Source organism: Sprattus sprattus (genome assembly GCF_963457725.1).
Source record: "Sprattus sprattus genome assembly, chromosome: 13".
NCBI classification, from domain to species: domain Eukaryota; kingdom Metazoa; phylum Chordata; class Actinopteri; order Clupeiformes; family Clupeidae; genus Sprattus; species Sprattus sprattus.
This window is the reverse complement of record NC_137911.1, coordinates 15,719,252-15,747,045: the sequence shown is the minus strand read 5'-3', so window position 1 is coordinate 15,747,045 and position 27,794 is coordinate 15,719,252. Positions and strand designations below refer to the sequence as shown.

Here is a 27,794-nt window from a genome sequence, read left to right as displayed (position 1 = left end):
GGTTATGTACCTTTACACAAAATCTTTGAAAGAAAGAATGAAATAATCTATTTGACCAAAAGCCAGCGAGGACACCACACAGTGTCTATAAGATTATAAGGGGCAGCTCTTTTCCCTCAGACTGGGCATGCAGTAAGTCTTCATAGCCAACACACTGGCCTATTAATATATCAGACATTTGCAGAATGATGTCCAACTTTCATATGTTCATATGACACACACACACACACACATCCTGTGTTTTTTGCACCATTTAAAAAAGTCAGAGACAGTGATTGTCAAAACCTATTTGTTCTTGTGTGTGGCAGCATGAGGTTGCTGATCATTGCAGCTGCCTCTCTGGCAGTGGTGAGCTGTGCCAGCCTCTCTCTGGAGGATCTGGAGTTCCACGCATGGAAACTCAAGTTTGGTGAGGAGGCTCACAAAAATGTCATTGTATATTCTTGAAATCAATATTTCTGTGAAGTCTTCATATAACAAAAAATAAGTAAAATTATGTATTTAACAAAATACACCAGGATATCTTTCCTTCTGCCTAAAACGTTTCCTGACAAAAGGATGTTGAGGTTTCTCTCTCCATGTTTGTCCTATTTGTCCTGCAGAGAAATCCTATAGCTCACTTGAGGAGGAGGCCCATCGTAAAAACCTCTGGCTCTCCACCCGCCGCAGGGTCGTGACCCACAACATCCTGGCTGATCAGGGCATCAAGACCTACCGCATGGGCATGAACCAGTTCTCTGACATGGTATGAGGGTCTAGCTGAATTACTAGGTGTATTCAATATGGCTGTCTTCTTGACTGTGGTGGGTTTCAAGGTGTTTTGCATGTTTTAAAAGAAACAATTCCTCTTCTTTTACAGAACAGTGAGGAATACAGTCAGACTGTCCTCCTCAGAAGCATGATCCCCTCCAATGAGACCAAAGCCATGCCCCACCGAGGCACAATAACCTCCAAACCTAAAGGGGGCGCTGCTAAGCTGCCAGCCTCTGTGGACTGGAGGGATAATGGCTGTGTCACACCTGTTAAAAACCAGGGGAACTGTGGATCCTGCTGGGCCTTCAGCACGGTTAGTTACTGAAAGAGGAATCATTTTGTGTGTGTGTGTGTGTGTGTGTGTGTGTGTGTGTGTGTGTGTGTGTGTGTGTGTGTGTGTGTGTGTGCATTTGTGTGTAAATAATCTACCTTCTCATATTACCATGCATTTCAGACAGGTGCACTGGAGTCCCACACCTGCATAAACTATGGGTACCTGCCCTCTCTGAGTGAACAGCAGCTGGTGGACTGCACTGGGTCCTATGGAAACTACGGCTGCGGAGGAGGCTGGATGGATCCATCATTTCAGTATGTCATTGATAACGGGGGGATAGAGACAGAGGACTATTACCCCTATGAGGGAAAGGTACTGTAAACTATTCAAATCATCTCTTCAGCAGGCATCATGAGGCAGTAGAAATATTATAGAAAGAGACAAACCAATGAGTGGAAACTCAAATGGTGGATCTGTAACTGTGTAGCTATGTACTTATAAAGTCTCTTTGGCCGTGGTATGTGGGGTTATGTGTCTCTCCACATTCATTCATCTGGGAGTTTGATCTTTAACAACCCAGAATAAGGCCGAATCTCGATTCTTCCCCTTGCCCCTTTTGCTTTGTCTTTGTCTTTGTCTTAACCATAGCACTTGCAAGTGTAAGGGCCAAGGGCTGAAAACGTTCCCCTATGAAATGAGACGCCACTCGGTTTCGGGTACGTCATGCGTGATTGTATGAGCTATGAAACTAGCGATTTAAAAAAAGTTTCAATGAAGAACATGGTTGCAAATCTATATGTTTACAACTGTGTAGAGCACGAAACAAGACTGTCGTCATTTTTAAATTAATTATAAGCCAAAAATACTTACATGTAGTATATGTAGCATCTAGCTGGCAAGCTACCATATAAGCCAATGGAGTGGTGGTATAAGCGCTAATTGTACCCTAAAACTACCGTTTGAAAGCTTCAGTTAAGACCTACAATACTATGCATCGTTCGTGTAGAACATTTCAGATCAAACCGAGTCATTATAAACATATAAAAAGTTGTGTAGATAGCTTTATTCATGTAAAATATTCCTCGCTTCAAGCGGCCATGTTTTTTTGAAAATTCCCGAGCTGGTTTCGCTGTGTGCTCTGGGATTGCCCTTGGAGGAGCAAGTGAGCTCTCCAAAAATCTTAAAACCAAGGGGTACATAGCCCTCAAACTTATCCCTTAATCTTAATCAAATTGGGTATTGAGACACCACTAGCTCTCACATGAACGCGCAATTTCAAGGGTAAGGGGAAAGATAAGGGGTAAGCGGAAGTATTGAGATTGGGCCTAACTCTCTGGAAGCGTTGCCAAGATGGCTGCCAAGATGGCTGCCAAATGGCGAGAAAAATGACTTTAATGGTGGTGTTATTTTGGCCTATTCTAAATCTAAGGCCAATTTGAAATGTGACAGAGGGCCTCATTTATAAAACGTACTTACGCACAGAATTGATCTTAGACTGTGCGTGCGATCAAATCCACGTCTAAGTACAGATTTATAAAAACCGTCTTAGACGTAGAAAAGGACGTATCTCTACGTCTGGTTTTAGTTCGTGTAAGTACATTTCCTTGTGGCAATACTGGAGTACTGCAGGAATTTAGAACTCAAAGCGCCGACACGCAGTTTCATTATCATCATCGTGCACCACCGTCACTATTAGGGCTTATGTTTCGCTCAATAAAATCAATTAAACTATTAGAACAATTCACACATGAATGAGATTCACGTCTAATAGGTATTCCGTTTTTATTTCACAAGTGTAAAACATTTCGCTCAATCTATAGCCTATAGAAAGTCTAATAGTGGCTTAGTTTTCATTAGGAGATATAGCTGCATTGGCGTTGTTAGAGGATATTGCCAACTGCGCAATAAGGAGAGAAAGGGTTTTTTCGTGATCGCGCACACTTTTTGACACAGGATGATGTATGGCTGATAAGCAGGTAGGCCTACAGCTTGTCGAGAGCGTTGTGCCCAAATAGACTCTCGTCTACAGAGGCGCACCAGATGCAACCAGGCCATACACGTTCAGGTTTTGTCTGTTCTTGGATTCCTGGCTACAGGAACGTTCCGATGAGAAATTGGAATTCATTTAGCAGAATTTTGCCCGATGTTCTTCGCAGTATTATCACTTTATATGCCCGTAATGTATTAGATTTCCATACAGTGCCCAGGAAAAGCAAAATGTGTAAGAGGATTTCCTGCGTAAAACAAGGTTCCCAATGTATTTTCATCCAGATTGCGCACACTCAAACAGCCTAGGAAGACCACTTTAATACAGCACATGCCCGTGCGCGGTTGGTAGTGGAGCACAGCAAAGGCATGCCTAAGGGAAGGTGGCGATAGCCAGCGAGACTCCGATGCTGGAGCAGCAGTGCGACAGTTGCGGCCGCTGGTGCTTCGGAGACGTGCCTTCTACATGTCAAATACTTTGCTTTTGCCATTACGCCACCAGACAGGCTTTTCTAACGATGTTTTGGCCTGCATCTGCTGTTCCATCAGCAGAACGTCGATGTCAGCCTCACTTTAATTCTTCTGTTTACATGTTTCTTTCTTGCTTGCCACTGTCACAGAGAGTTTGTGCATTGAGGATGCGCTCTGTTTGTGCATTGATAATATGCTGATTAGATTAAATAGGGGCGTTTTGAGGGCGGAGATTCAGTTGCGCACAATTTCACGACCATTTGTGATTTATAACCGAAGGATTGGAGTACACGTGTTTTTTGTGTGTACGTCTGTTTACTGTGGATCTCACTTACGCTCATTTCAGGAAATGTCTTAGACAAAATGTAGGATGGTTTCTACGCAACGTTTTATAAATGAGGCCCAGAATGTGATGAAGTAATGACAGTACTGAGGAAGTATAAAGCCATCACTGGGCTGCCTTCTCCAAACCATCACTGTGCCATGATGACCATCCTTACATGATTAAGAATATACTCACATTTTGATTATACTTTCTCTTTTTTGCAGCCATGTTTGTATTGCAGCCATGCTTGTGGTCACAGCTGGCCGTTTACACACATTGACTCAAAGTGCAGTACTTTGACTCTAGGAGGGAACTGAAAAATGGCTTTGGCTTATCCTTTTTTAAAAAAGTATTTAAATTTAAATACAGTGCTTGTTCAGCATTTACATCTAACCATAGGTTTAGGTGTGCAAACTTCATTACAAGGCCTGAGACTTAAATATTCCAACTGATGCTTTGATGAATAATGTCATGCCAGTATACACACAGGAAAGAAACAGTACGGTATGTACTGAGATGGTATCAAGAAATGTAGTTTTATTTTACTTTAGACCTGGTGATTGTTGACCATGGGAAAAGTAGCGACAGAAGCATGTTCTAATGGCCCTCATTTCAATATCTATCAGGATGGATCATGCCGCTTCAATCCCTCTGGTGTTGGTGCCACCTGCAGTGGATATTATGATGTGACGCCCAGAGGTGATGAATCTGCACTACAGTGGATCGTGGCCAATATGGGACCCGTGTCTGTGAGCATTGATTCAGCACACTTCCAGAACTATGGATCTGGTGGGTTTTTCTTACACCTATGGTACTTTTTTTGCATTTATTGATCAGTTGACTGATTGATTGATTGATTGATTGATTGATTGATTGATTGACTGGATGTAAAGGGACCACTATGAGTCCGAGAGAAGAATGTTGGGATATATAGTTGGATAGTGGATACACAGAATTACTCATTGCTTCATTTAGTGTTTTTTCGTAATTGTTTTGCAAAGGTGTCTTCTATGACCCTTACTGCAGTAGCAGTTATGTCAACCATGCTGTGTTGGTGGTGGGCTATGGAACTGAAGGTGGTCAAGATTACTGGTTGGTGAAGAACAGGTAGGCTGACATCACATCATAACTCAAATAAGATTTGTCTATCTAATGGTGGTGCACTAAATAAACGTCTGAACAGTAGTGGTGACAGTCTTTTTTGAATGTATTTGTATAGCTGGGGCGTTTACTGGGGAGAGGAAGGCTACATCAAGATGTCCAGGAATCAGGGCAACCAGTGTGGCATTGCATCTTATGCCTCTTATCCTTCAGTCTGATGGTGAGTTGGTGACACGTACTGTATGACTCGGATCACATAAGATTTGAAACACTCCAGGTTATATTTAGAGGTTATTAGGGACAGTATTGATTTAATGCACACATTATTGATTTAATTTCCAGATTTATACTCCTTCCCTTCAATGAAACTTTTCTGGCCAAGGAAGTAGGACATAGCGCCTATTACATGAGTAATTCAGTATGAGGCCACCAAAATCTAACAAGTCAAAAGTTTATAAAATGTTCTTTATTTCATATAAGTAACACTTGAAAAGTATTAGGTGGCGGCAAAAAAAAAGTATTAGGTGGCGGCTCATAGTGAGAGTCTTCTGTGACAATCCTAATATTTCACTGTCTGGTTATCCCACAGAGGTCAATCAGAGACAACAAGACGACAATACGACAAGAAACCTCACTGATCTTGTCTTACTATGCAAATGAAAATAACAAATGTCAACTTTCATCTTGCCTCAATTAGACATTAGACGCCCTTGGACAAGAGAGACCAAAACAAAACAAGACAAGATAGTTAATTAGACCAGAGTATGGTTACTGTTATAATTTATCATTTATATCTTCAAATTTCAGCTCTCAAATGATGTTGTCTGAAAATGTTTTAAAAGACGTGTAGTGTAGTAAACATGTAGTAAAAGAAGTTTTCCCATAACTTAGCAATAGCTTTTCTCTAGGTCTGTAGCCTGTTATGGAAGCAATATGTGACCCTGATATTTGATCTGCAAATTATCTGTAATTTCAATGACTGACATCATTGGGAGTTAAATATCATTATCTAACCTACCAGCTGATCTAATGTTGAGGGGAGCCAGATACTAGATAAGGTTCTTCTAGATAAACTTCACACTTATCTTATTCATATTTGACATGAAGAAAATCATGAGATTTGTGATAAAAGTCTTTCTTCACCTGTCCTAGCACAGTTTTTCTCAGCTGAGAGGTCTTCCCTGAGGGTTAGACATTCACTGATTGTATATCTGTACAAATATATGAATATCGTCACAAATGCTGACTTAAAGTATATCCTTGTCTTTTTCATGTCAGGCTATGTATTCCATGTGATCTCAGCACCACATACAAAACCACAGTGCTCACATGTTTGATACGTGGCGTCCAGTTTCCTCTTCATGCAGCCATGTATACAATTGACCAAAATACAGCATAGATGACTTATGATTTAAGGTGATGTTTATATATTTTACCTAAATAAAAATATCATCTTCAGAACATGAATTTGTGTTTTGTTTTGTATCTCATGATTTTTTCAGCCATAAATTCTTGCTCATGTTGACATCAGAACATGGAACCGCTTCCCAAAATGTGCTCTAAAATGAATGTATTTCAATAAGCTGTTATAATTTAACATAATAAATGATATGTATATATTGTTTACATACACTGTATGTTGCGAACCCAAACTCTAAACCTTACCCTTAGCAAAACACCAAGTATAAATTGTAATGATCTGTACATTGATCACGTATCAAGTACACATAAAAACCTGACATACAGTGTTGCCTATTATATCTTTACCAAAACGTAAGCAGAGGAGGAGGAGATATCAACTTATATGGTCATTTCAGCCCTTTCTGGCACTGTTGGATCTTCCCTCCAGAACTGAAAGTTGTGGTCACGTGAATGCAGATGATTTAGAGCTTCTCTTTTCTCTAGGTAGAGGAGGAAGTAAGTTTGCTCCTTTGTCAATCTAACCACACCTCATTGTCTACAGAACGTTTTACTCTCAAAAAGGTAAAGGGTTTCAGATTTTCTCTCTCTTACACACACCCATGCACAGATTCATATAATGTTGTGATAAATTACAGGAAAGTTTAAACTCTCGTTGCTGAAGGTGTTATTCTGTGGCAGCATGAGGTTGCTGATCATTGCAGCTGCCTCTCTGGCAGTGGTGAGCTGTGCCAGCCTCTCTCTGGAGGACCTGGAGTTCAACGCATGGAAACTCAAGTTTGGCAAGGGGACTCTCGTTACTTTTCTATTCTCTATAGTACGACATGGAAATTACAATTAATTAGGTGTAATTGGTTGTCACAGCATTTGTTCCTAATTACTGCTTGTTGTTACTTGTAGACACACAAAACTACAAAGAAAGACTGTGATGTTTCTCTCCTTGTGTTTACCCCATAGGTAAGTCCTACAGTTCCCCTAAGGAGGAGGCCCAGCGCAAACTTACCTGGCTCTCAACCCGCCTCAGGGTCCTGGCCCACAACATCCTGGCTGATCAGGGCATCAAGACCTACCGCATGGGCATGAACCAGTTCTCTGACATGGTAGGATCACTGACTAATTGTAGAATGTAATGCACATGACAAAAAATGCCTACCAAGGCAACATCTACCTTAACACTACATTCCATGTAGTATATTCCTATCTTTTGGAGTGTTTTCCAAACAGTTTTCTTCTTCTTTTACAGGACAATGAGGAATACCGTAACACTGTCCTCCTCAGAAGCACATTCCTTTCCAACGACACCAAAACTTTGGACCAGCGAGGTATAAACAACTCCAGACAGAAAGGGGGCGCTAAACTTCCTGACTCGGTGGACTGGAGAAAAAAGGCGTGTGTGACCCCCGTCAAAGACCAGACCCAGCACTGTGGATCCTGCTGGGCATTCAGTACAGTAGGTTACAGGCATAGAGGAGTCACAGTTTGTATGTGTGTGAGCTTACATTTATTCATGCTGAGACAACTTTATCCAGTGCAGATATACATTACCATCAGTATGAATGTTCCTTGGGTACTGAACCCATGACCTTGGGTTTTTTAGCGCTTGCACTATTGAATGAGCCACTCCAACTGTGTTTGTGTAAAGAGGAAATGTACCTGATTATTTATACAATGCCTCAACAGCTCAGAGTCTGTCTTGTCTGTTCTTCTTCAGACAGGTGCACTGGAGTCTCACACCTGTATCAAATATGGACGTCTCCCCTCTCTGAGTGAACAGCAGCTGGTTGACTGCTCTGGGTCCTATGGAAACCAGGGCTGCAATGGAGGCTACATAGACCGGGCCTATCTGTACGTCATCGAGAGTGGAGGAGTGGACACTGAGGACTCATATCCTTATCAGGCAGAGGTGCTTTACATTTAACTTGGACACTTAGACAATCCTCTTCTATAGACAGACGTAATGTAGATGGCTGTGTTATTTTGGACAGCTGTAGGTAAGGTGAGATCGAAGTTGATTTTCAGTCTATCCAACTCTGTAGTATCCATCTGTTTGAGTAAGAAAAACAATTAAGTAAAATGCTGATGAAGAGCCAATACAGAATAATGCCCATCTCTCTAATCCCGCGTATCTCTTCAACTGTTCATTAACATGCATTTCCCTAAATCAGGGTCCTATACTAATGAAAAGTATACCTTGTCTGAAGTGTGAGTAGGTTTGGATAAACAATACATTATAAACATGTAAAAGTTTTAAAAGTAATTGTATTATTTTAGTAAGTAATGCTATTCTTTTCACAGCTAAATATTTTTTCATAGACAGTGCAAGTGCAGACAATCTTAAGACAGGACAATGTGCTAATGACACAAATATAAATGCCTCTCAGGATGACAATTGTCGCTTCAAACGCTCTGATGTTGGCGCCTTATGTAAGACATACACCAAGGTGAGACCTCCAGGAGATGAATCTGCCCTTGAGGAGGCTGTGGCCCATGAGGGGCCCGTGTCTGTGGCCATTGATGCTGAGCGGGACTTCCGGTCCTATGAGTCTGGTGGGTTCTGGGGTACATTTTTGTCCATGTAGATCATATTGAAATGGTAAAGGTCTGACTGATGTAAAGGCTTTGACAACCTATCGACTATCTATGCATAGTATCTATCTACCTGTCTGTCTGTGATAGAAATAGTAGTAATAGATTGATTGGTGATAGACTGACTGACTGACTGTCCATCTCACTAATTGACTGATTTGCAAAGGTGTCTATGATGAGCCATCCTGCAGCAGAACTAGACTGAATCATGCAATGTTGGTGGTGGGCTACGGAACTGAAGATGGCCAAGACTACTGGCTGGTGAAAAACAGGTGAGCAGGAACCACACTAATCCGCATATTTCAATCATCCATACAAGATGGAGTGCTTCATTCCTGTGTTACTGTAATAAACCTGTTACTGTAATAAACCGGTGGCAATAATATTTGCTGTCTTATATTGGTTTGTATAGCTGGAGTGCTTCTTGGGGAGAGGAAGGCTACATCAAGATGTCCCGGAATCGGGACAACCAGTGTGGCATTGCTTCCTATGCCTTCTATCCTAAGCTCTGATGGTGAGCAGATAAGGATTTGCATCTTGGAGGTTGTTGTCGTGTTGTCAAATCACAAGAGGAGAAACCCACTGAATACACTGGAAGAATAATTTAGATTCTGGTTATGAGAATGTCTTTGGGTAAGTCTGAGACACGTGAAGATGATGTACATTGTTCAACGACTAGTCCACGTGATATTTGTTATCATAACAGAAAAGCAATTATTACATAACATACATAACATAAATATAAAAATTAAAGCTTTTGTCTGTCAAATTTGTATCTGGCTTATGTTATATGGGGAACTGATAGTATAGGGAAACGTTGATTATTCTAAAATGTTTTCAATGTAGCTTCCTTAACACATGAATAATGGTGTGAGGTTTACTGTTGCTGGCCGTGTGGAATTCCCCATGAATTAATAAATGCTCTTCATAGGCTTGTACCCCTGTTAATGGCTTGCTGAAATACATTTCAACAAAATTAAAATTCAAAATTTAAAAGGGATACATGAACCTTGTATTGCATAGATCTGTTTTATGGAAAACCCACTCAGTACGCCAATGAGTTTCATTGCATTCCAGCACAAATTTTGAATCAAACAAATGTGACATAGTTTCACTGCTTTGAAAAGTCCACCCTTGTTTGACCAAACCACACCCTATGTTGTTGTACATTTTTTGTCACTAAAGGTCATATTGAAATGATAAAGGTCTGATCACATTTTGAAGTGAGAGATGGATTGATTGGTTAAATGATTGGTTTATTTGTGGAATGATAGATTGACTGATTTAAAGGCTTTAACAACCTATCTATCTATCTATCTATCTATGCACAGCGTCTCTCTGCCTGTCTGTCTGTCTGTCTATGTGTCTGCATTAATAATAGTATAGATAGTATAGATTGGCTGATTGACTGTCCATCTCACTAATTGATTTGCAAAGGTGTCTATGATGAGCCATCCTGCAGCAGAACAAGGCTGAATCATGCTATGTTGGCTACGGAACTGAAGATGGCCAAGACTACTGGCTGGTGAAAAACAGTTGAGCAGGAACCACACTTTTCTGCATATCTCAGATAATAATGGTATTCAAATAATGATGCTACTTTGATAAGGCCACACTTTTTTGATCGCAACCATGGTCTTCGTCGGCAATCACTATATAAAGACTGTGTTTGGAATGGCTAAGATTGGGTGATGGTCATTAAATAAGTTAGAAGCAATCATTATAAATATATAACTTGACAGCATTAAATATGAAGGTTTTTTTTTTTACGCCTGATGGCGATAACCTATTTCGGGATATTAGCTGGCTTTGCAAAACTGAGAACAACAAATAAACAAATAAAAACCAAAACCCTCTTCACATAATGGAATTTAACCCATGTTATTCATTATTCAAGTCACATGGACAGCTAACCGTGCCACCACAAAATATAAGTTTGGTCTTTCTGTAGTCATCTATAGTCTTACAAGATCCCAGTCTAGGCTTGTGTAATATGTTTGTTACAGGAACAGAAACCAAAACAGAAACAGGAACAGGAACAGGAACAGGAACAGGAACAGGAACAGGAACAGGAACAGGAACAGGACTCACATTAAGGGCCTGATTTACTAACATGCGAGTGCTGCTTAATCTGCGATCGCACATTAACGCACAGTTTTTGCGCATTTTCCGTGGTATTTATCAAACCACATCTGCGCTGGGCACTGTGTGCTTACTCTGCGCTGGGCACTGTGTGCTGAGATATACCAACTGCTGATGCTATAACTGTTTGAAATGATCCGATTCCAATATTTGTAATGTTGTCCTGAGTTTAACAACTGATGGAATGGAATGTGATCGCAGGGTGGAGGGTTCGATTTCGTCTCTGATCTGGTCCAGTAATTGAAGTATTGCGTGGCTGGTTAACCTGTACCGTCTACTGATTTATGGTTCGCTTAACTGAAAATGTGTTATACGAGTTGAAAAAAATATTTCTGTGCCCTGTCTCTGTCTTCTTTCTTCGCCTTGCTCTTATCACTGCTGCCATATCAACGTTTTCAGACTCAATGGAAATGCGCTTCCTGGTTAAGACGTGCTTTTATGAGGCGGAGAATTAGCGCGCAAATCAGAGACGTGCGCTTGCCAGGAAGTTTAGTAAATACCACGCAATACATCATTAGGCGCACTCCTCCCATTAAAGTGCGCTTCACGCCTACGTCACCACCCACGTCTCCGTGCCATCCCACCTGTTGGCAGGTACACACCCTCAAAGCGTTAATATGCGACTCTACTCAAATGCGCCCCCTTAGTAAATACCGTTTTATGTTTACGACCGCTATTTTACGCCAGAAATGGGCGCAATCCTGTTAGTAAATCAGACCCTAAGAGTGTTCATAGTCAGGATGTGGATATAGTAGGTATTGAACTATGTAAAGAAAACATTTTCATATTGTGTAACAGTAAGGGAATTATCGGACAAAACCTTTCAGACTTGTGAGCGTTGACAAATCAGAAAATAAAGTTGTACTCCTCATACGTATATAGAAGGTTCATATGCGATAATCCAATGTCTACACATGCAACACTGAGTGATTACATGCATGCTAACTCTGCTTCCCCTTAGCCTAATGATTACATGAAAGCCATGTGATTCCTATCGCAAACACACAAATCACCAATGCTGACATCGAATCTCCACTTCCTTAGCCATTCTGATCATTTACCAGAAGTCCATGATGGCAAACTATGCTGAATTTTGCGATACAGTCCACCAACATTTGTCAAAATTGTCAAAATAAATCATTCCATGCAGGACTCTCCTCTACAAGGGCTGTACATTCACCCTCAGATATACAATGCCTGAAAAAAGTCATGTCACTTATCCAAGTTGTAGGAACAACAGATAATAACTTGACTTGTAGTTGATCAATTGGAACCAGAAATAGCTCATATGAAAGGCAAAGGCCTCTAGATTATGCTTATTATACCAACATAAAGTTGTGTATCATTAATTGAGTTTTATCATGTAATAAGGACCGACAGGTCAGATTGGGTTTGGACAAAAGTCTTGTCGCATACACAAAAATATTTTTTTTAATTTTGAATTTTACTTTGATAACACAAGAATGCTACAATAGCATCAGAGCATAAAGTCATGGTGCCCTGGGGAAAAAAAACAATATCATATATGACTCAGATGAGCTTGGAGGACTGCATCCATACTGCATCCACTTTGATGTGGAGGCCGAAATATGAGAAGAAGCGCCATCCTGCTGAAGAATTTGCCGTCTCCTGTGGTTTGGAATGTAATCGCCATCAAGAATTCCTTGATATTTCAGGAGTGCTGATGTTGCCATCCTCTCTGCAGATCTTTTGCACACCCCCATACAAACCATGATTTTTCCTCCACCAAACTTGACTGTTCTCTGGGTGAATCTTGGGTCCATGCGGGTTCCAACAGGTCTTCTGCAGTATTCGTAGCGATCGTAATGCAGTTTAATGGATGATTCATCAGAAAAAAAATCAACCTTCTGACACTTTTCCACTGTCTATCGTTTTGGCAAAAAAATGGTTTGGGGTTACAACCAGTATGGGTGTGCAGAGTGGATGGCAACATCAACAGCCTGAAGTATCAAGAGATTATTGCTGCCTATTACATCCCAAACCACAAGAGAATGTACATTCTTCAGCAGGATGACGCTCCTTCTCATACTTCAGCCTCCACATCAAAGTTCCTGAAACCAAAGAAAGTCAAGGTGCTCCGGGATTGGCTAGCCCATCACCAGACAAGAACATTATTGAGCATGTCTGAAGTAGGATGGAGGAGGAGGCTTGGAAGATGAAACCAGTCCTGCAAGACTGCTTTCTTTGCCATTCCATACATCATCAATTAGTTATTTGAGTAATTGCCGAGACATATGGATGCAGTCCTCCAAGCTCATGGGAGTCATACACAATATTATTTGTTTTTTCCAAGGCACCATGACTTTATGCTCTGATGTTATTGTAGCATTTTTGTGTTATCAAAGTAAAATTAAAAATTTAAAAAAATATTTTTGTGTATGCAACGAGACTTTTGTCCAAACCCAATCTGACCTGTCTGTCCTTATTACATGATAAAACTCAATTAATGATACACAACTTTATGTTGGTATAATAAGCATAATCTAAAGGCCTTCGCCTTTCATAGAAGCCATTTCTGATTCCAATTGATCAACTACAAGTCAAGTTATCATCTGTTGTGCCTACAACTTGGATAGGTGACAAGACTTTTGTCAGGCACTGTAGGTCAGAAAACTGCAGAACTGTACAAAGATCTTAGTATGTTCTTCTTGAGTCTTATTTTTTTGTATTTGACTAGCCTACTTGATATATAAGTCTTATTAAACTAATGTAGGTAATATATAATACAATGCACTGGACATATGATTCCATGTTACGAACCATAACACTGAAAATGTAAAACTCGACCAGAAGTGTCAAGTGAATCCACAACATAACCACAAACATCTTTTCAAGGCAGGAGGCAACCCATGGATTAAAACAGGAGCAGGCTTACATGATTTAGGAATCGTACTACCAGGTGATAGGTAGCGGATTTGTATAGGCATATGACTAACTCGGATGTAGGCTAGTGCATAATTGTTGTCATTGCATCACTTTTTCAGCCAGAGCAGCGGCCTTGGTCTCTCCAGAACTAGAGCCAGCCCAAGGGTGTGTTTACCACCTGGAGATATGGAATATGACTTGGCCTTCATCATAGTTTATTACAGGACAACAGGTACCGCGGTAAAAATACATGAAACTGGAACTTTCCCCTTTTTTATTTTATAAATAAAAACATTGGATACTTTAACTGGAACTGGCCCCTGCTTTCATTTCAGAGATCTGGTAACCTTACCTAGGGTGACCATGACGTACTCTTTTACCTGGACATGTCTTATGAGCTCTGACTTTAGAGAGAACTGTCATTGTTTGACCGCCCTCCAAGTGTTGCCAGATGCATGATAATGATCCTCCAAAGACGATCATTTTTAGCATTTGGTACGATACTTTGCCATTTCCAATCTGGCAACACTGAGCACCTTGCCGCTTCAACTAGTAACTAGTATCTTTTCCAGATGAAGATGTCATGTTCTGTTGTAAACCATGTAACTTGTGACTCGTTGCATCGTTTACAACAGCACATCACAAATGTCATGTGCTGTTGTAAACAATGCAAGTAGTGAGTAGTTGCATTGTTTACAACAGCACATGACATCTGCATGTCATCTGTAGGCTATACACTACCGAGCCCCCTCCCGCGCGACGAAGTGTCCTCTTTTTCTCAAACTCAAATATGGTCATCCTACATTACCCTTAACCTTACTTAAGAAATGCTGGTGTAAACTGTCCCTGTGAAGAGTGGTCATCTCAGCCAGAACAGGAACTAATTGAGAACCAGAACAGGAACCTTGAGGTCACGTGGACAAAGCTGATGAAGGAGAGCTTAAAAGAGCATCTGCATCTGCTTCCTTCACCTAAGGGCAGAAGAGTCAGTGTTTAAACACTTATCTGTCAAACTGCTTCTCATCATCATCCATAGGATTTTACAGGGAACTCTCAAACAGGTAAGAAATATTCAAACTCTCTAATAAACACATATACCAGCTGTGCTTGAGAATGTAAACTATCTGAAATTCAGCATGTTGTTCTTGTGTGTGGCAGCATGAGGTTGCTGATCATTGCAGCTGCCTCTCTGGCAATGGTGAGCTGTGCCATTCTCTCTCTGGAGGACCTGGAGTTCCACGGATGGAAACTCAAGTTTGGTGAGGAGACTCAAACTTTTTTTATTATATATTCTTGTTATCAATAGGTCATTGAAGACTTCATATTACAAAAAGTGCAATCATTTGTTAAACAAAATACACCAGAAAACTGTCCTTCTGCATAAAACGTTTCCCGAGAAAAAGGCAGTGATGTTTCTCCCTCCATATTTGTCCTATTTGTGCTACAGAGAAATCCTATAGCTCACTTGAGGAGGAGGCCCATCGTAAAAACATCTGGCTCTCCACCCGCCGCAGGGTCGTGACCCACAACATCCTGGCTGATCAGGGCATCAAGACCTACCGCATGGGCATGAACCAGTTCTCTGACATGGTATGAGGGTCTAGCAGTCACAGAGTAACTCATGACAGAATTGCTAGGTTTATTCAGTATGGTTGTCCTCTTCACTGTGGTGTGTTTATCGGTGCTTGAAGCGTTTTACGTTTACAAGAAACAATTCTTCTTCTTTTACAGGACAGTGAGTCTGTCCTCCTCACAGTGGCGTGTTCAGGGAGTGGCCCAGGGTGGCACGGGCCACCCCTGAAATCTGATTGGCCACCCCAAGTGCCACCCCAATATTAGTATGTAAATTATGCCGTATGCGCGCACGAGTACAATAGCAGGCGGAAGAGGGGAAGATGAATAATTACATTGCGGTTTTCCGCGATTACCCATTGCTACAGGTGTTAATAATTTGAATGGTATATATACACCTAAAAGGGCAAAATTGTCTCTATCATGGTGGTAATTTTTTGTGGGAGAAACAATAGCAATCTATAACAAAATTATATGCTTATCTTACACTATAAACACTATTAAAAAACGATTCAATTACATGAAAACGTTGTTATTTTCTTCGGTATTTTCGTCATATTCAGATTTTCAATGATGATTTCTGGGTAATTGTTGTGTTGTTGTCCAATGTCAAATCTCGATTTGATCATGTGACGAGACGATACGATGTGTATCCTAATGTTTAGAAGGGGCAACTGCTATCGTGAATTATACAATAAATAAGTTGTGAAATAAAAGGAAAACACATCACAGTTAAAGTTGTATGAGACAAGTGCCTAAAACAAGTGTTTTTTAGTGGAGGTTTCGAAAAATGATTGCAACATATTGAAAAATCCCGTGCTTGCGTATATGTGGACTTCAAGTTTACAAGAAAAAAAATCTCTTCAATGGTAAGACCCTTTTGTTGTGCTTCTTCTGGTGTAGCATACAATGTGACTTTTATTTGGGCATAGCAGATGCCTATCATGTGTAATGTGTAGGCTATTTCATTCCGTTCTTGCAATGTGAATAATTTAATTTCAATATGCTTATCTCCCTCTCGTGCGCGGTTGTACTTTTAACGGGACTTGTGTGAGCGAGTGCATGTAGTAGGCTGTCTGTTGATGCCAGAGTTTAAAAAAGCCCAAAATCGTGCTGTACGGAGAAGTCAAATCCGACCTTAACACGGATGAGGCAAAGCTCGTGGCTGCCTCTGTCAAATCTCTTCCGTCAGTCTAATTTTGTTTTAGGTGTTATTAAATATAAATTACTCTAGCCTGCATTTAATTTGGAAAACCACCGACTGGTGACAGTGATAAGGTAAGATGTGGCGTTGACTTGCCAAATGTGAGCTTGCTATTCACAGATGAGGTAACGATCCCTACAGCTAGCCTAGCTAACGGTATGTCTTAAATTGAGACCGTTATGATCTGGTAAAATAAGCAAGCTGGTGCTGTTGTCAACCACGAGATTATCATTTTTTTTATTGTTCGAATGGGATTTTCAACACCTGACAATACACTGTAGAGCATATTGTAATGCAACGTTGAATGGATGAATAGCTTACATAAGGGTACCCAGCACTTTTCAAACCACATTCAAGCTTGGTTATTGTCCCCACCACTGACACCCTTGCATATCGCACATTGCAACGTGTTAGTATTGCTGTTTTAACTATGGTAACCACGGTTCCACTTATGCATGTGAGAAAAATGTCTGCGCTGGCGCTCCTGCTCACACTTCATGCCACCCCTGCATACGTAAGTGCCCCACTGGTGCCACCCCTATCAAAAATTTCTGGACACGCCACTGCCTCCTCAGAAGCATGATCCCCTCCAATGAGACCAAAGCCATGCCCCACCGAGGCACAATGACCTCCACACCTAAAGGGGGCGCTGCTAAGCTGCCTGACTCTCTGAATTGGCGGGATCATGACTGTGTTACACCTGTTAAAGACATGGGGCTGGAATGCTCATCCAGCTGGGCTTTCAGCATGGTTAGTTACTGAAAGAGGAATATTTGTGTGTGTGTGTGTGTGTGTGTGTGTGTGTGTGTGTGTGTGTGTGTGTGTGTGTGTGTGTGTGTGTGTGTGTGTGTGTGTGTGTGTGTGTGTGTGTGTGTGTGAGTGTGTGTGTGTGAGTGTGTGTGTCTGGTATGTGTCTGTGTATATACAGTATGTGCATGAAGGTGCATTTGTCTGGACATAATCTGTCATATTACCATGCATTTCAGACAGGTGCGCTGGAGTCCCACACCTGCATAAACTATGGGTACCTCCCCTCTCTGAGTGTACAGCAGCTGGTGGACTGCTCTGGGTCCTATGGAAACGAAGGCTGCGAAGGAGGTTGGATCGATCCATCATTTCAGTATGTCATTGATAACGGGGGGATAGATACAGAGGCCTATTACCCCTATGAAGAAAACTGTAAACTATTCAAATCAGCCTCTTCAGAAATATTATAAGAAGAGACAAACCACTGAGGGAAAAATGAATGGGGGAATCCTATTGCTTAAAATGGTTGTCATGAGTTTGATTCCCTAAATGCAATGATGTAAATTAACTCACAAGAAATGCAGTTTTTTAATTTATTGTAGACCTGGTGATTGTTGACCATGGGAAAATTTGCAACAGAAGCATGTTCTTATGGTCCTCATTTCAATATCTATCAGGATGGATCCTGCCGCTTCGACCCCTCTGCTGTTGGTGCCAACTGCAGTGGATATTTTGATGTGATGCCCAGTGGTGATGAATCTGCACTACAGTGGTTTGTGGCCAATATGGGACCCATGTCTGTGAGCATCAATGTTGGATCCCTGTTCCTGTTCTACGAATCTGGTGGGTTGTCTCCTACACGGATGGTACTGTTAATTGCAGACCTCTACACAGGCATTGATTGATCGATTGACTGATTGATTAATAGATTGATTGGATGTAGGAGAAGAATGGTAGGATATTTAGTTGGATAGATAGGAAAAATGACTTATTGGTTAATTTAGTGTTTAATTTTTTCGAAGGTGTCTTCTCTGACCCTGACTGCAGTAGCAGTAAATACCATGCTGCTTTCTTGGTGGTGGGCTATGGAACTGAACGTGGTCAAGACTACTGGTTGGTGAAGTGCAGGTATGCTGACATCACATAGTAACTCAAATAAGATCCGTCTATCTATCTAATGGTGTATTGAATAAACACCTGGAGAGTTGTGGTGAGAGACTTAACTCTGAATGTTTTGTATAGCTTGGGCATTTCTTGGGGAGAGGAAGGCTACATCAAGATGTCCAGGAATCAGGGCAACCAGTGTGGCATTGAGTCTGAAGTGACATTCACTGATTGTGTATATGTACGCATACTATATGTATATCGTCTAAGTCATGTCAGGCTTTGTATTCCATGTGATCTAGCATAGTGGTTATGATGTTGAAACGTTGTTTGTTACGTGGTGTCCAGTCTCCTCTCCCTGCAGCCATGTAATTAACCAAAATACAGCATAGATGACTTCTGATGTAGTGTGATGTTTATATACAGCCGCGGAAAAAATTAAGAGACCACTTCAAAATGATCAGTTTATCTTAATTAAAGAAGCCTGACTTAATGAATGGTGTTTGTTCGTAATAAATTAGGAAGAATCTGTAAAATAACAGCATTTTTTGCTAAACTTGTAGTACTGTCACCTTATTGAAAGTGTTCGATATTAATAATAGATACAAAAATCTGTAAAATAACAGTTTTTCTCTGCTGAACTGTTAGGGCTGCCACTTTATTGAAGGTTTTTAATCTTAAATATCGAGGAAAACATTGTAAAATAACAGTGTTTCTCTGCTATACTTTTAGTACCCTAACTTAATAAAAGGTGTTTGCTCGTAATAAATTAGGAAGAATCTGTACAATAACAGTTTTTCTCTGCTAAACTGTTAGGGCTGTAACTTTATTAATGGTGTTTGATTGTATTAATTGAGGAAAAATCTATAAAAAAAACAGTTTTTCTCTGCAAATCCTTAAATGGAAATATCTGTAAATATAGGGTTTTTGCACTTTATTTGAATTAGGATGTTTTACTTTAATTTTGCGGTTTTTGTTTGGCAGCCGTAGCTGCCAGTAATTTACTGTTTTTTTACAGATTTTTTTTTTACAGTGTACTTACTAACCGAGAGTGAGGTCATGCCGGAAAATATAAAACTGAGGCTTTAACGTATCGGCCGAGCGATAGCGGCGTCATGTTAATCCATTAATTAACTCGGCATATTGGTTGTTAATCCATTATCAAACTTAGCATTTTGATTGCTTAACAGAATGACCGATGTTTAACACTGTCTGATAACTGACATTGCTACCAGTGGCGGCTCCTGAAAAAACTCTCTGGGGGGGCACATTTTTTGATAATGATTAAGGCGACCCATTCAGTAGGTACATTAAGTAAGCTGATTAACTCATACAGCAATACCTTTTTGTCAACTATTGGCAGCACAGTAATATTATAATATAACAACAGTAATATTTCCCCTCTTGCTACATAGCTACAGCTAAATTGCGCGTTCACCTCCTACTTCAAAAGGCAGGAAAGGTCGATCACCAAAACCATGCTCTTCTAACGGTATAATGGTTATAAACTCAAAGAAAATGGCTCTTTTTTTCTGGCGAGCAGGAGATGAACAGGATCATGGCAAAATTCAACAACGCCACCGCTGTGAGAGCAAGGCAAGAAGCGTTGTGTGAGGATGTCTTTTGGCTGATTTCTATGTTTAAATGCGAAATGTCAAGTGTGGTTTGGGACAGAGGTCTACGTTGCCGATTAGAAACTGCAAGATTGCTATTTCGATTCCCCTCACTCCCAACATCGGTGTAATTTTACATTTCTTTCCTTGCAAGTCGCTTTGAATAAATTACTAAATGTAAATGTATTAATAACAATTTCAATAAATTGAAGCAGTGAAAATACGTAGAGTGTGTGTATTTCTCTCTATTCTTATCATGAGTCCACCTTAATCATTTTCTGCATTAATGATATGCTATGGTGTACTAATAACACTGTCATATAATTATGAGTGATTTGTTCTCCGCATCTCTGTCACTACAAAAATGTACCACTCGCAAAAAGTTCGACTGTGGTGTTTAAAATAAATTACTCAAGAAGGTCTCGTAAGTTAATTATTCCTTGTCCGATGAATCTGTAGCGCTCATACAAGAACTTATCATGATGGAATAATGGATCTTGGTGATTGCAAAGAACTCTCTCCCTACGCTAATCAAACTATCTAAAATGACTCCTTGGTCAATGGGATCCCTCCGTGTGTCAAGCTTATCTAGCTACACATTTAGGCTAGCCTGTGCTTGAGCAGGTTAGTGCTTATTGATATGTTACTATGGTGATTTATCAAAAGTTGCTTGGCCGAACCAAAAAGAGGGGCATTTTTTATTTTAGCCTGGAAATTAGCTTGCTAAACCGCTTAGCGAGCTAAGCCAAATAGGGCCCTGAGGTAACTTGAGTGAATGTTCACCTAACAGGTACACTGCTGTGTTTATCTCGCTCTGCAGGCAACCATGAGTATGTTGTGTGTTTTAGAGGGGATCAAATATTTGATTGAACACACCAGAAACTGGTTAACGTGTCTGTTTAACACGTTTTTCAAATTGATCGTATGAGCTTTTTTACTCTGCTGACTCCAGAATTAGTTCTGCTAGCCGTGGCACTAAGCCGTCAGAACCCACTGAAGCTAAGAGAAAATAGGCCCATGGCTGCACACACAGTTTTAATAAATACCAAGGTCCAAATATATGGGGCATTCATTGCTGATTAATTTTATAGATACAGTACAGTATATATATACAGTATATATATATATATATAACACACAACTTGAGAGAAGGTTTTGCTTCCCTTTATAAGCAAGTGAAGATGAATTATAAAAATATAGCTCAAACAGGTAAGGAATAATTTCATTACAAGCAATTGTGATCTGTAACCCACCCTAACTTATAAAATAGCATTCAGCGGTTACATTCAGCATGTGATACTTTTAAGTAGTTGGTGAACAAAGCAAAAAAAAAAAGTTAAAATTTCAGCCATCCCAGCTCTGCCAGTATTTAATACTGTCTATTAGAAAGCAACACATACTAAATGCCTTAATACATAAAAGGCTCCTAAGTTGTGCTTATTGGATGTGTTCAGATCTGATCTCCATTGCAGCCAATAGAGAGCCAAGGAGGGCTGAAAAACAGGTGGAGGGCCAGAGGCTAGAGAGATAACCCTCAGTCAAAGCACTGGGTGACCTATTGCTGAACGCATCTGTGTAGTACACTGTAAAAAAAAAAATCTGTAAAAAAACAGTAAATTACTGGCAGCTACGGCTGCCAAACAAAAACCGCAAAATTAAAGTAAAACATCCTAATTCAAATAAAGTGCAAAAACCCTATATTTACAGATATTTCCATTTAAGGATTTGCAGAGAAAAACAGTTTTTTTTATAGATTTTTCCTCAATTAATACAATCAAACACCATTAATAAAGTTACAGCCCTAACAGTTTAGCAGAGAAAAACTGTTATTGTACAGATTCTTCCTAATTTATTACGAGCAAACACCTTTTATTAAGTTAGGGTACTAAAAGTATAGCAGAGAAACACTGTTATTTTACAATGTTTTCCTCGATATTTAAGATTAAAAACCTTCAATAAAGTGGCAGCCCTAACAGTTCAGCAGAGAAAAACTGTTATTTTACAGATTTTTGTATCTATTATTAATATCGAACACTTTCAATAAGGTGACAGTACTACAAGTTTAGCAAAAAATGCTGTTATTTTACAGATTCTTCCTAATTTATTACGAACAAACACCATTCATTAAGTCAGGCTTCTTTAATTAAGATTAAAAATCTTCAATAAAGTGGCAGCCCTAACAGTTCAGCAGAGAAAAACTGTTATTTTACAGATTTTTTTATTATTTATATCGAACACTTTCAATAAAGTGACAGTACTACAAGTTCAGCAAAAAATACTGTTATTTTACAGATTCTTCCTAATTTATAACGAGCAAACACCATTCATTAAGTCAGGCTTCCTTAATTGAGATTAAACACCTTCAATAAAGTGGCAGCCCTAACAGTTTTGAGAAACACTGGTATTTTACAGATTTTCCCTCATTTATTACAATGAAACACCTTCAATTAAGTGACGGCAATTCACATTTAGCAGAGAAACTGTCATTTTCCAGATTGCTCCTACATTTTTATGATCAAACACATTCAATAAAGTGCTGACACATGCTCAAGATTGTAAAATGATGGTTTTATTTTGGAAGACAATTATTTCAAACATTGACTTGCAGGGTTTGTGATTGAAGAGTTTCAGGTGATGCAGAGTTTATTGATGGAGTACAGACGGGGAACAGGACACAAACAGAGTATACAAATCCACGAAAGGGTTAACAGACAGAGTTCTAACACAAAGATCTAGGAACATGAACTAAAGATCGCACAGAGTCTCACTCTGGCTACTGTGCGCAAGGGTAAAGAACAGAGGTACACGGCTACAGGCCGGACAAGACAGTCACTCTGGATAATGCAATCCTGAAAGTCTGCCGGCACCGAACTGGCTGACTCGGAAGCCAGCAGACAGGGAGCTTGCGGGGCTGGACGCCCACGGACAGAGAGCTTGCTGGGCTGGAAGCCAGCTGACAATGGGGTTGTAGTTGCCGGTGGCCGGAAGGCGGAATCCCAGGGACGTAGAGTGGGCCACAGATCTAGAAGACTTGGGCAAAGGTTTCACCCTTGTAGCGACGAGACCAAACACGGAGTGAGTGGAGTGCAGGTTATATATAGGAGTGAATCAGGTGTGTGTGATCATGTGATTGGGGACCTGAATGCAGTGCAGCTGGGATGGTGAATGATACTGATGACATGCAGCTGAGAGCATGAGTGACAGTGAAACAGGTGTATGTGCTTGTGTGATTGAAGGGGGCGTGGCCGGAGCGGAGCTCAGCAGGAGCGTCACAATAGCCTCTACCCACAAAAGTTAAAACATTTGACTTCAGACTCATATTAAACTACATGGAGTGAGTCAGTCCATTGCAAAGTAATTTCCCCCTTGTCTCGTCTTTATTGTTCTGCATTGCTCTGGGCCAGCCAGATCCAAGGTTAGGTCAGGTCAAAAGTATTGGGACACCTGATCATCACACATATATGAGTTTCACGCACATCTCATTCCAAAACTACTCTATAACAGCTGCCTCTCTTATAGGAAGTCTTTCCACAAGATTTTGGAGTGGGTCTGTTGGATTTAGTGCCCATTCAGCATTAGGGAATTTGGACAATGCTCTTGTGTGACTAGACCAGGCTTGCCGATGCCGTTAGAATGGGTCCCAAATATGTATAGTGGTGTTTAGTTCAGGGGTGGCTTGATTTTAATCGAATGAACAAAGTGAGTCTGTGACGGGGCACCTGTGTGACCCACCACTGCAGCCTGTAGGCTGCTGCTTTTGTGGACTGGGTGAAGGTGTTTTGGTGTGTGTGTGTGTTACATGTTTGATGTTCATGTCTTTGTTCAGTTAAAATCAGCACACATTCAATGTCTTGTCTCTGAAATGTTCTGTTTATTTAGTTTAACAATCATACATCATATTGTCATATTTCATACCGTTTGTCAACCGGTGTTTAGTGTCTAAGTTTGTGTTGTGAAGATGGCGCGATATATGGAGTTTATGTTTAATGAGATTTGGCTGCTTTATTATGTGTCGGCTATGCCGGCACCAAGCCTAATTGCTACCATGTGTAGTCTGTGTTTCCTAGTTGATTGGGAGTTTGATTGTTTAGGTATGGCTGCTGTGAGCCACAGGTGTTGGTGCCTTGCTGATTGACACACCTGAAATCAATGATTGGTATGAGCCAATTCAAGGTGCTTGTCAAGGCTACTTAAACTTACCTTTTTTCTTTGTTCAGGAAAGTTGCCAGTTTAATAGGACGTAAGTCCTTGGAGCTCTCACGATGGGCTAGTTACCTTGGTCCTTTTATTTGCTTTTGTTTTGTTTCGTAGTGAGAGTGATCGTGTTTAATAAGGCGCAAGCCTTACGAACTCTCACTGTCCAGTTAATGGTCCTTTTTATGCATGTGGTCTGTGAATTGCTTATTTGTTGGTGGCTTTAATGCCATGCATTTGTCCTTAGTGAAAACTGTATTTTTTATATTGATTTAGTATTGTCAGTGTTTTTACTGCCTTTGTGCCTTATTTGGGTTAATAAAAATACCCATCTTTCTAACATCTTCAATCTCCTGAGTCCTCTTATGAGTAACATCTTGCTCTCTAAGCGTGAAGGCTATCCCGACCTTTTACAGAGTCTTATCTTATCAGGATAACCCAATCAGCCAGCAAGATTCGGGAACCTGTAACTAATATCATAGGTTGACTGACCTGTCAGTCTGACACAATGCGCGCACCCAAGACTATTTTGTTGCTATCATATGTCCATGGTTGCTATGGTAAACTCTGCTAAGTCTGTGCGTGAAAAACATAAACTAATACTTTCCTTGACTGGTCCACACATGTGTCAATCATGACTGTAGACCAATGAGATGCAAAGATATCCTAGTGCACAACAGAGAAGGTGGGATGTAATCAGTAATTCACGTGCATTTGTTTTGCCGTTTAGCCACGCAAGTTTTAGACAGTTCTATAACGAAATGCAGTTGTACAACGAAACACATTTATTCTACATCATCATGGCTTCTAAAAATAAAACAGTGAATCAGCCCCCAAAAAGATTGTTTTTATGGGGTAACAGCAGCATTGAAAGAGCTTCAACCGTTGGATGACGAGAAGATTGAAATAGAGTCTGGTAGAATCAGAAAGCAGCAAAAGTCACGGAAGAGTATATGGAGAGATCACCGATTATTTATCTTCTAACTTTTGATTGAGATGAGATATCAGTTCCATTTGTTCAGGTGATGGCATACCCTTGGGGGCACACAATTTTATGACATAACTGGCCATTTCAATTCATTTTCCCACTTAAATCCACAGTAATCTAGATGCAAAAGGAAAAAGAATTAGGGGGCGCCTATATTTTGGGAAGGTTATCAACATCTTTCTAAAATTTGAGATAACATATATGGTACTCTAAAGGTATTTTATCATAGCTTGAGGGGTACTCTGTAACATCAAATTGAAATTTGCCATCATACTATACTTAAGACTCAAAAGTAGGCCTTTACATTTGGGCATGGAATTTTAGGTAGAATTTGCCAAAAAACATCAAGGTTCTAACAGGTTAATGAAAATGGGTTTGCTGAATTTTTGAGGAATTCACTGTAAATTTACATAGAAACATGATACATTGTTAGTATGTAAATAAACCTTAATATAATGAGCTACATATTTAATTTCAGATTATCAGTGTAATTTTATTTACATTTGCATGTATTTTAGAAAAATGGAAAAATTATGTATAAATAATACAGTTATTTTCTGTAAAAAAAATTGAAATCCATGTAATTTGTCATTATTGGCATTATCCTTAAAATAGCAGTCGTGTTTTTAATTTATAGTTAACCTCCATTATTATACATAGTTTTGTATACAATTTCACAAAACAGAAAACCACTGTAAAAATGTAGAGTTATTAATTGTAAAATTAGGTTGTTTTTTTACAGTGTAAGGTTATCCTACTGTCTGTATATGAGGCAGGGGGTGTGATGGTGCTCGTTGGCGTCATCTTGTGGCCATAATGGTCCAATGTGTGGCCAAATGTTGACTGGTTTGACTAACTGGCTGTATGGGTGTGTTGTTCCATAGATATTGTACAATAATCAGTAGAGTTAAAAACAATTATTTAGCTGAGTGAGTGTGAAAGTAAGAGACAGAGGAGACAGTACTGGCACCACACCAGACCGATAGAGGACATGTTCATTCAGCTTGATTAATGAATGTGCATTCACCTTTCTTTCTTTCTTTCTTCTTTCTTTCTCTCATTCTTTCTTTCTTTTTTAGTTCTTTAGTTCTCATCTCCAGATTATTAGCAGCGTTGTTAAGTGGTCATGAGGCTATAGCGCTCACAATGGGCTGCCATTCATTTTTTGCTCTCAGTGCCTGGTATCGTACACTCAGACAATATTTCTCTACTTTCATAACTAGCATGAGCATGCATCAAGCAAGAAAGAAAGATATAAAGAAAAAGACAGTATTATCATCATATAGAGTACCTTGGAAGAAAAAACATCAAATTCTGAAATCAGAAAGGAATGAGAGATGACTGTCATGACCTTTCAGAATGTTATTAAACTAGTTAGATTGCTTCATAACATGGTAATGGGAGAAGGGACAAGAAGATTAACTATTTCCAGAATAATTCATTAGCACATTAATGTGCAAACATAAACATGAACATTCCTCATAAGAGTCTGTTGGTGAGAGATTATTTGTGGGATAGGGTGAATAAAGGCACTAAATGTTCTTCTACACAAGGAGGAGCTGATTGCTGTCTATATGACAAACTCTGTTCACTTCTTTGTTTTTCTCACAGAGGTCCAACAGAGACTAACAACAGCTGCTGAATGCTGATCACGATGCCATTCTATTCTGATTCATTATTATTTAAACAGACATTGTGCTAGACAAGTGAACTCACTTTCAAGTTTTTGGGAATTATTTTCCTAACACTCGCAACAGTGTCAGTACTTTAGCAATCATACCAGTTTCATTTTATTACATTTTCAAATGTATTACTGCTACAGGTGTGTAGGCTTATCTATATGCTTTTAAACATTTCATTAAACATTAAACATTTCTTGACATTTAACCATGCATTTAAGTGGTGTAGTGTACTAAGAATTGTTGAATCACAATGAAAATGTTAATCTACAGTTTTGTAAATTAAATAAATATTTAACTTAAATATTTTATCACCTTAACATGAAACATTTCATTTGTCATTAAAGTACTGTAAACATGGATTTAAAATTGCATGGACGGGTACACAACATCACAAAGTTCTTTTCACATCAGCTGCAAGGCAGCAGTCTGACCACCAGGGTGCAGCAGCAAGCACCAAGGAATCCTGGATTCCGATTCCCTCTTGTTCATTGACTTACCTGTGTCCTTTTAAGTTATGTTCAGACGAACTCGAGTTTGTCTGCGTCCGTGCTGTTCAGAATACAGATAGCCCTATCATATAGACGAACACTCTCTATCCGCACACGGTATCTGCAACGATTCGAATCGGGGGGTAGAAAGTGAGTAGATTTGAAACGGTACGGGGACTGTTTGTGCGCACGGATTCATGCAACCTGATGATGTCATTGCCCCACGTGATCGCAATGCGATCTCCAACCAATATATATA

At 39.9% G+C, this 27,794-nt stretch overlaps 3 protein-coding genes across 3 annotated transcripts; all 3 read left to right on the top strand.

The window, feature by feature from the left end:
* Positions 1–309: 309 nt before the first annotated feature.
* LOC308373943 (digestive cysteine proteinase 1-like) lies at positions 310–5,128 on the top strand (the record flags this gene model as incomplete). Its single annotated transcript, XM_080849618.1, has 7 exons — positions 310–409; positions 603–745; positions 860–1,066; positions 1,208–1,399; positions 4,436–4,598; positions 4,811–4,916; positions 5,029–5,128. 7 exons carry the CDS (start codon positions 310–312, stop codon positions 5,126–5,128), a joined length of 1,011 nt encoding a protein of 336 aa, XP_080705744.1.
* A 1,883-nt stretch (positions 5,129–7,011) lies between these two features.
* Positions 7,012–9,427, top strand: LOC308374416 (cathepsin L-like peptidase; the record flags this gene model as incomplete). Its single annotated transcript, XM_080850193.1, has 7 exons — positions 7,012–7,111; positions 7,287–7,429; positions 7,573–7,779; positions 8,041–8,232; positions 8,711–8,876; positions 9,082–9,187; positions 9,328–9,427. The coding sequence occupies 7 exons, from the start codon at positions 7,012–7,014 to the stop codon at positions 9,425–9,427; spliced, it is 1,014 nt and encodes a 337-aa protein (XP_080706319.1).
* A 5,675-nt stretch (positions 9,428–15,102) lies between these two features.
* On the top strand, positions 15,103–26,994 carry LOC308374415 (cathepsin L-like; the record flags this gene model as incomplete). Its single annotated transcript, XM_080850192.1, has 8 exons — positions 15,103–15,202; positions 15,391–15,533; positions 17,239–17,469; positions 17,706–17,817; positions 18,106–18,309; positions 18,489–18,594; positions 18,709–18,811; positions 26,977–26,994. The coding sequence occupies 8 exons, from the start codon at positions 15,103–15,105 to the stop codon at positions 26,992–26,994; spliced, it is 1,017 nt and encodes a 338-aa protein (XP_080706318.1).
* Between the last annotated feature and the right edge of the window lie 800 nt (positions 26,995–27,794).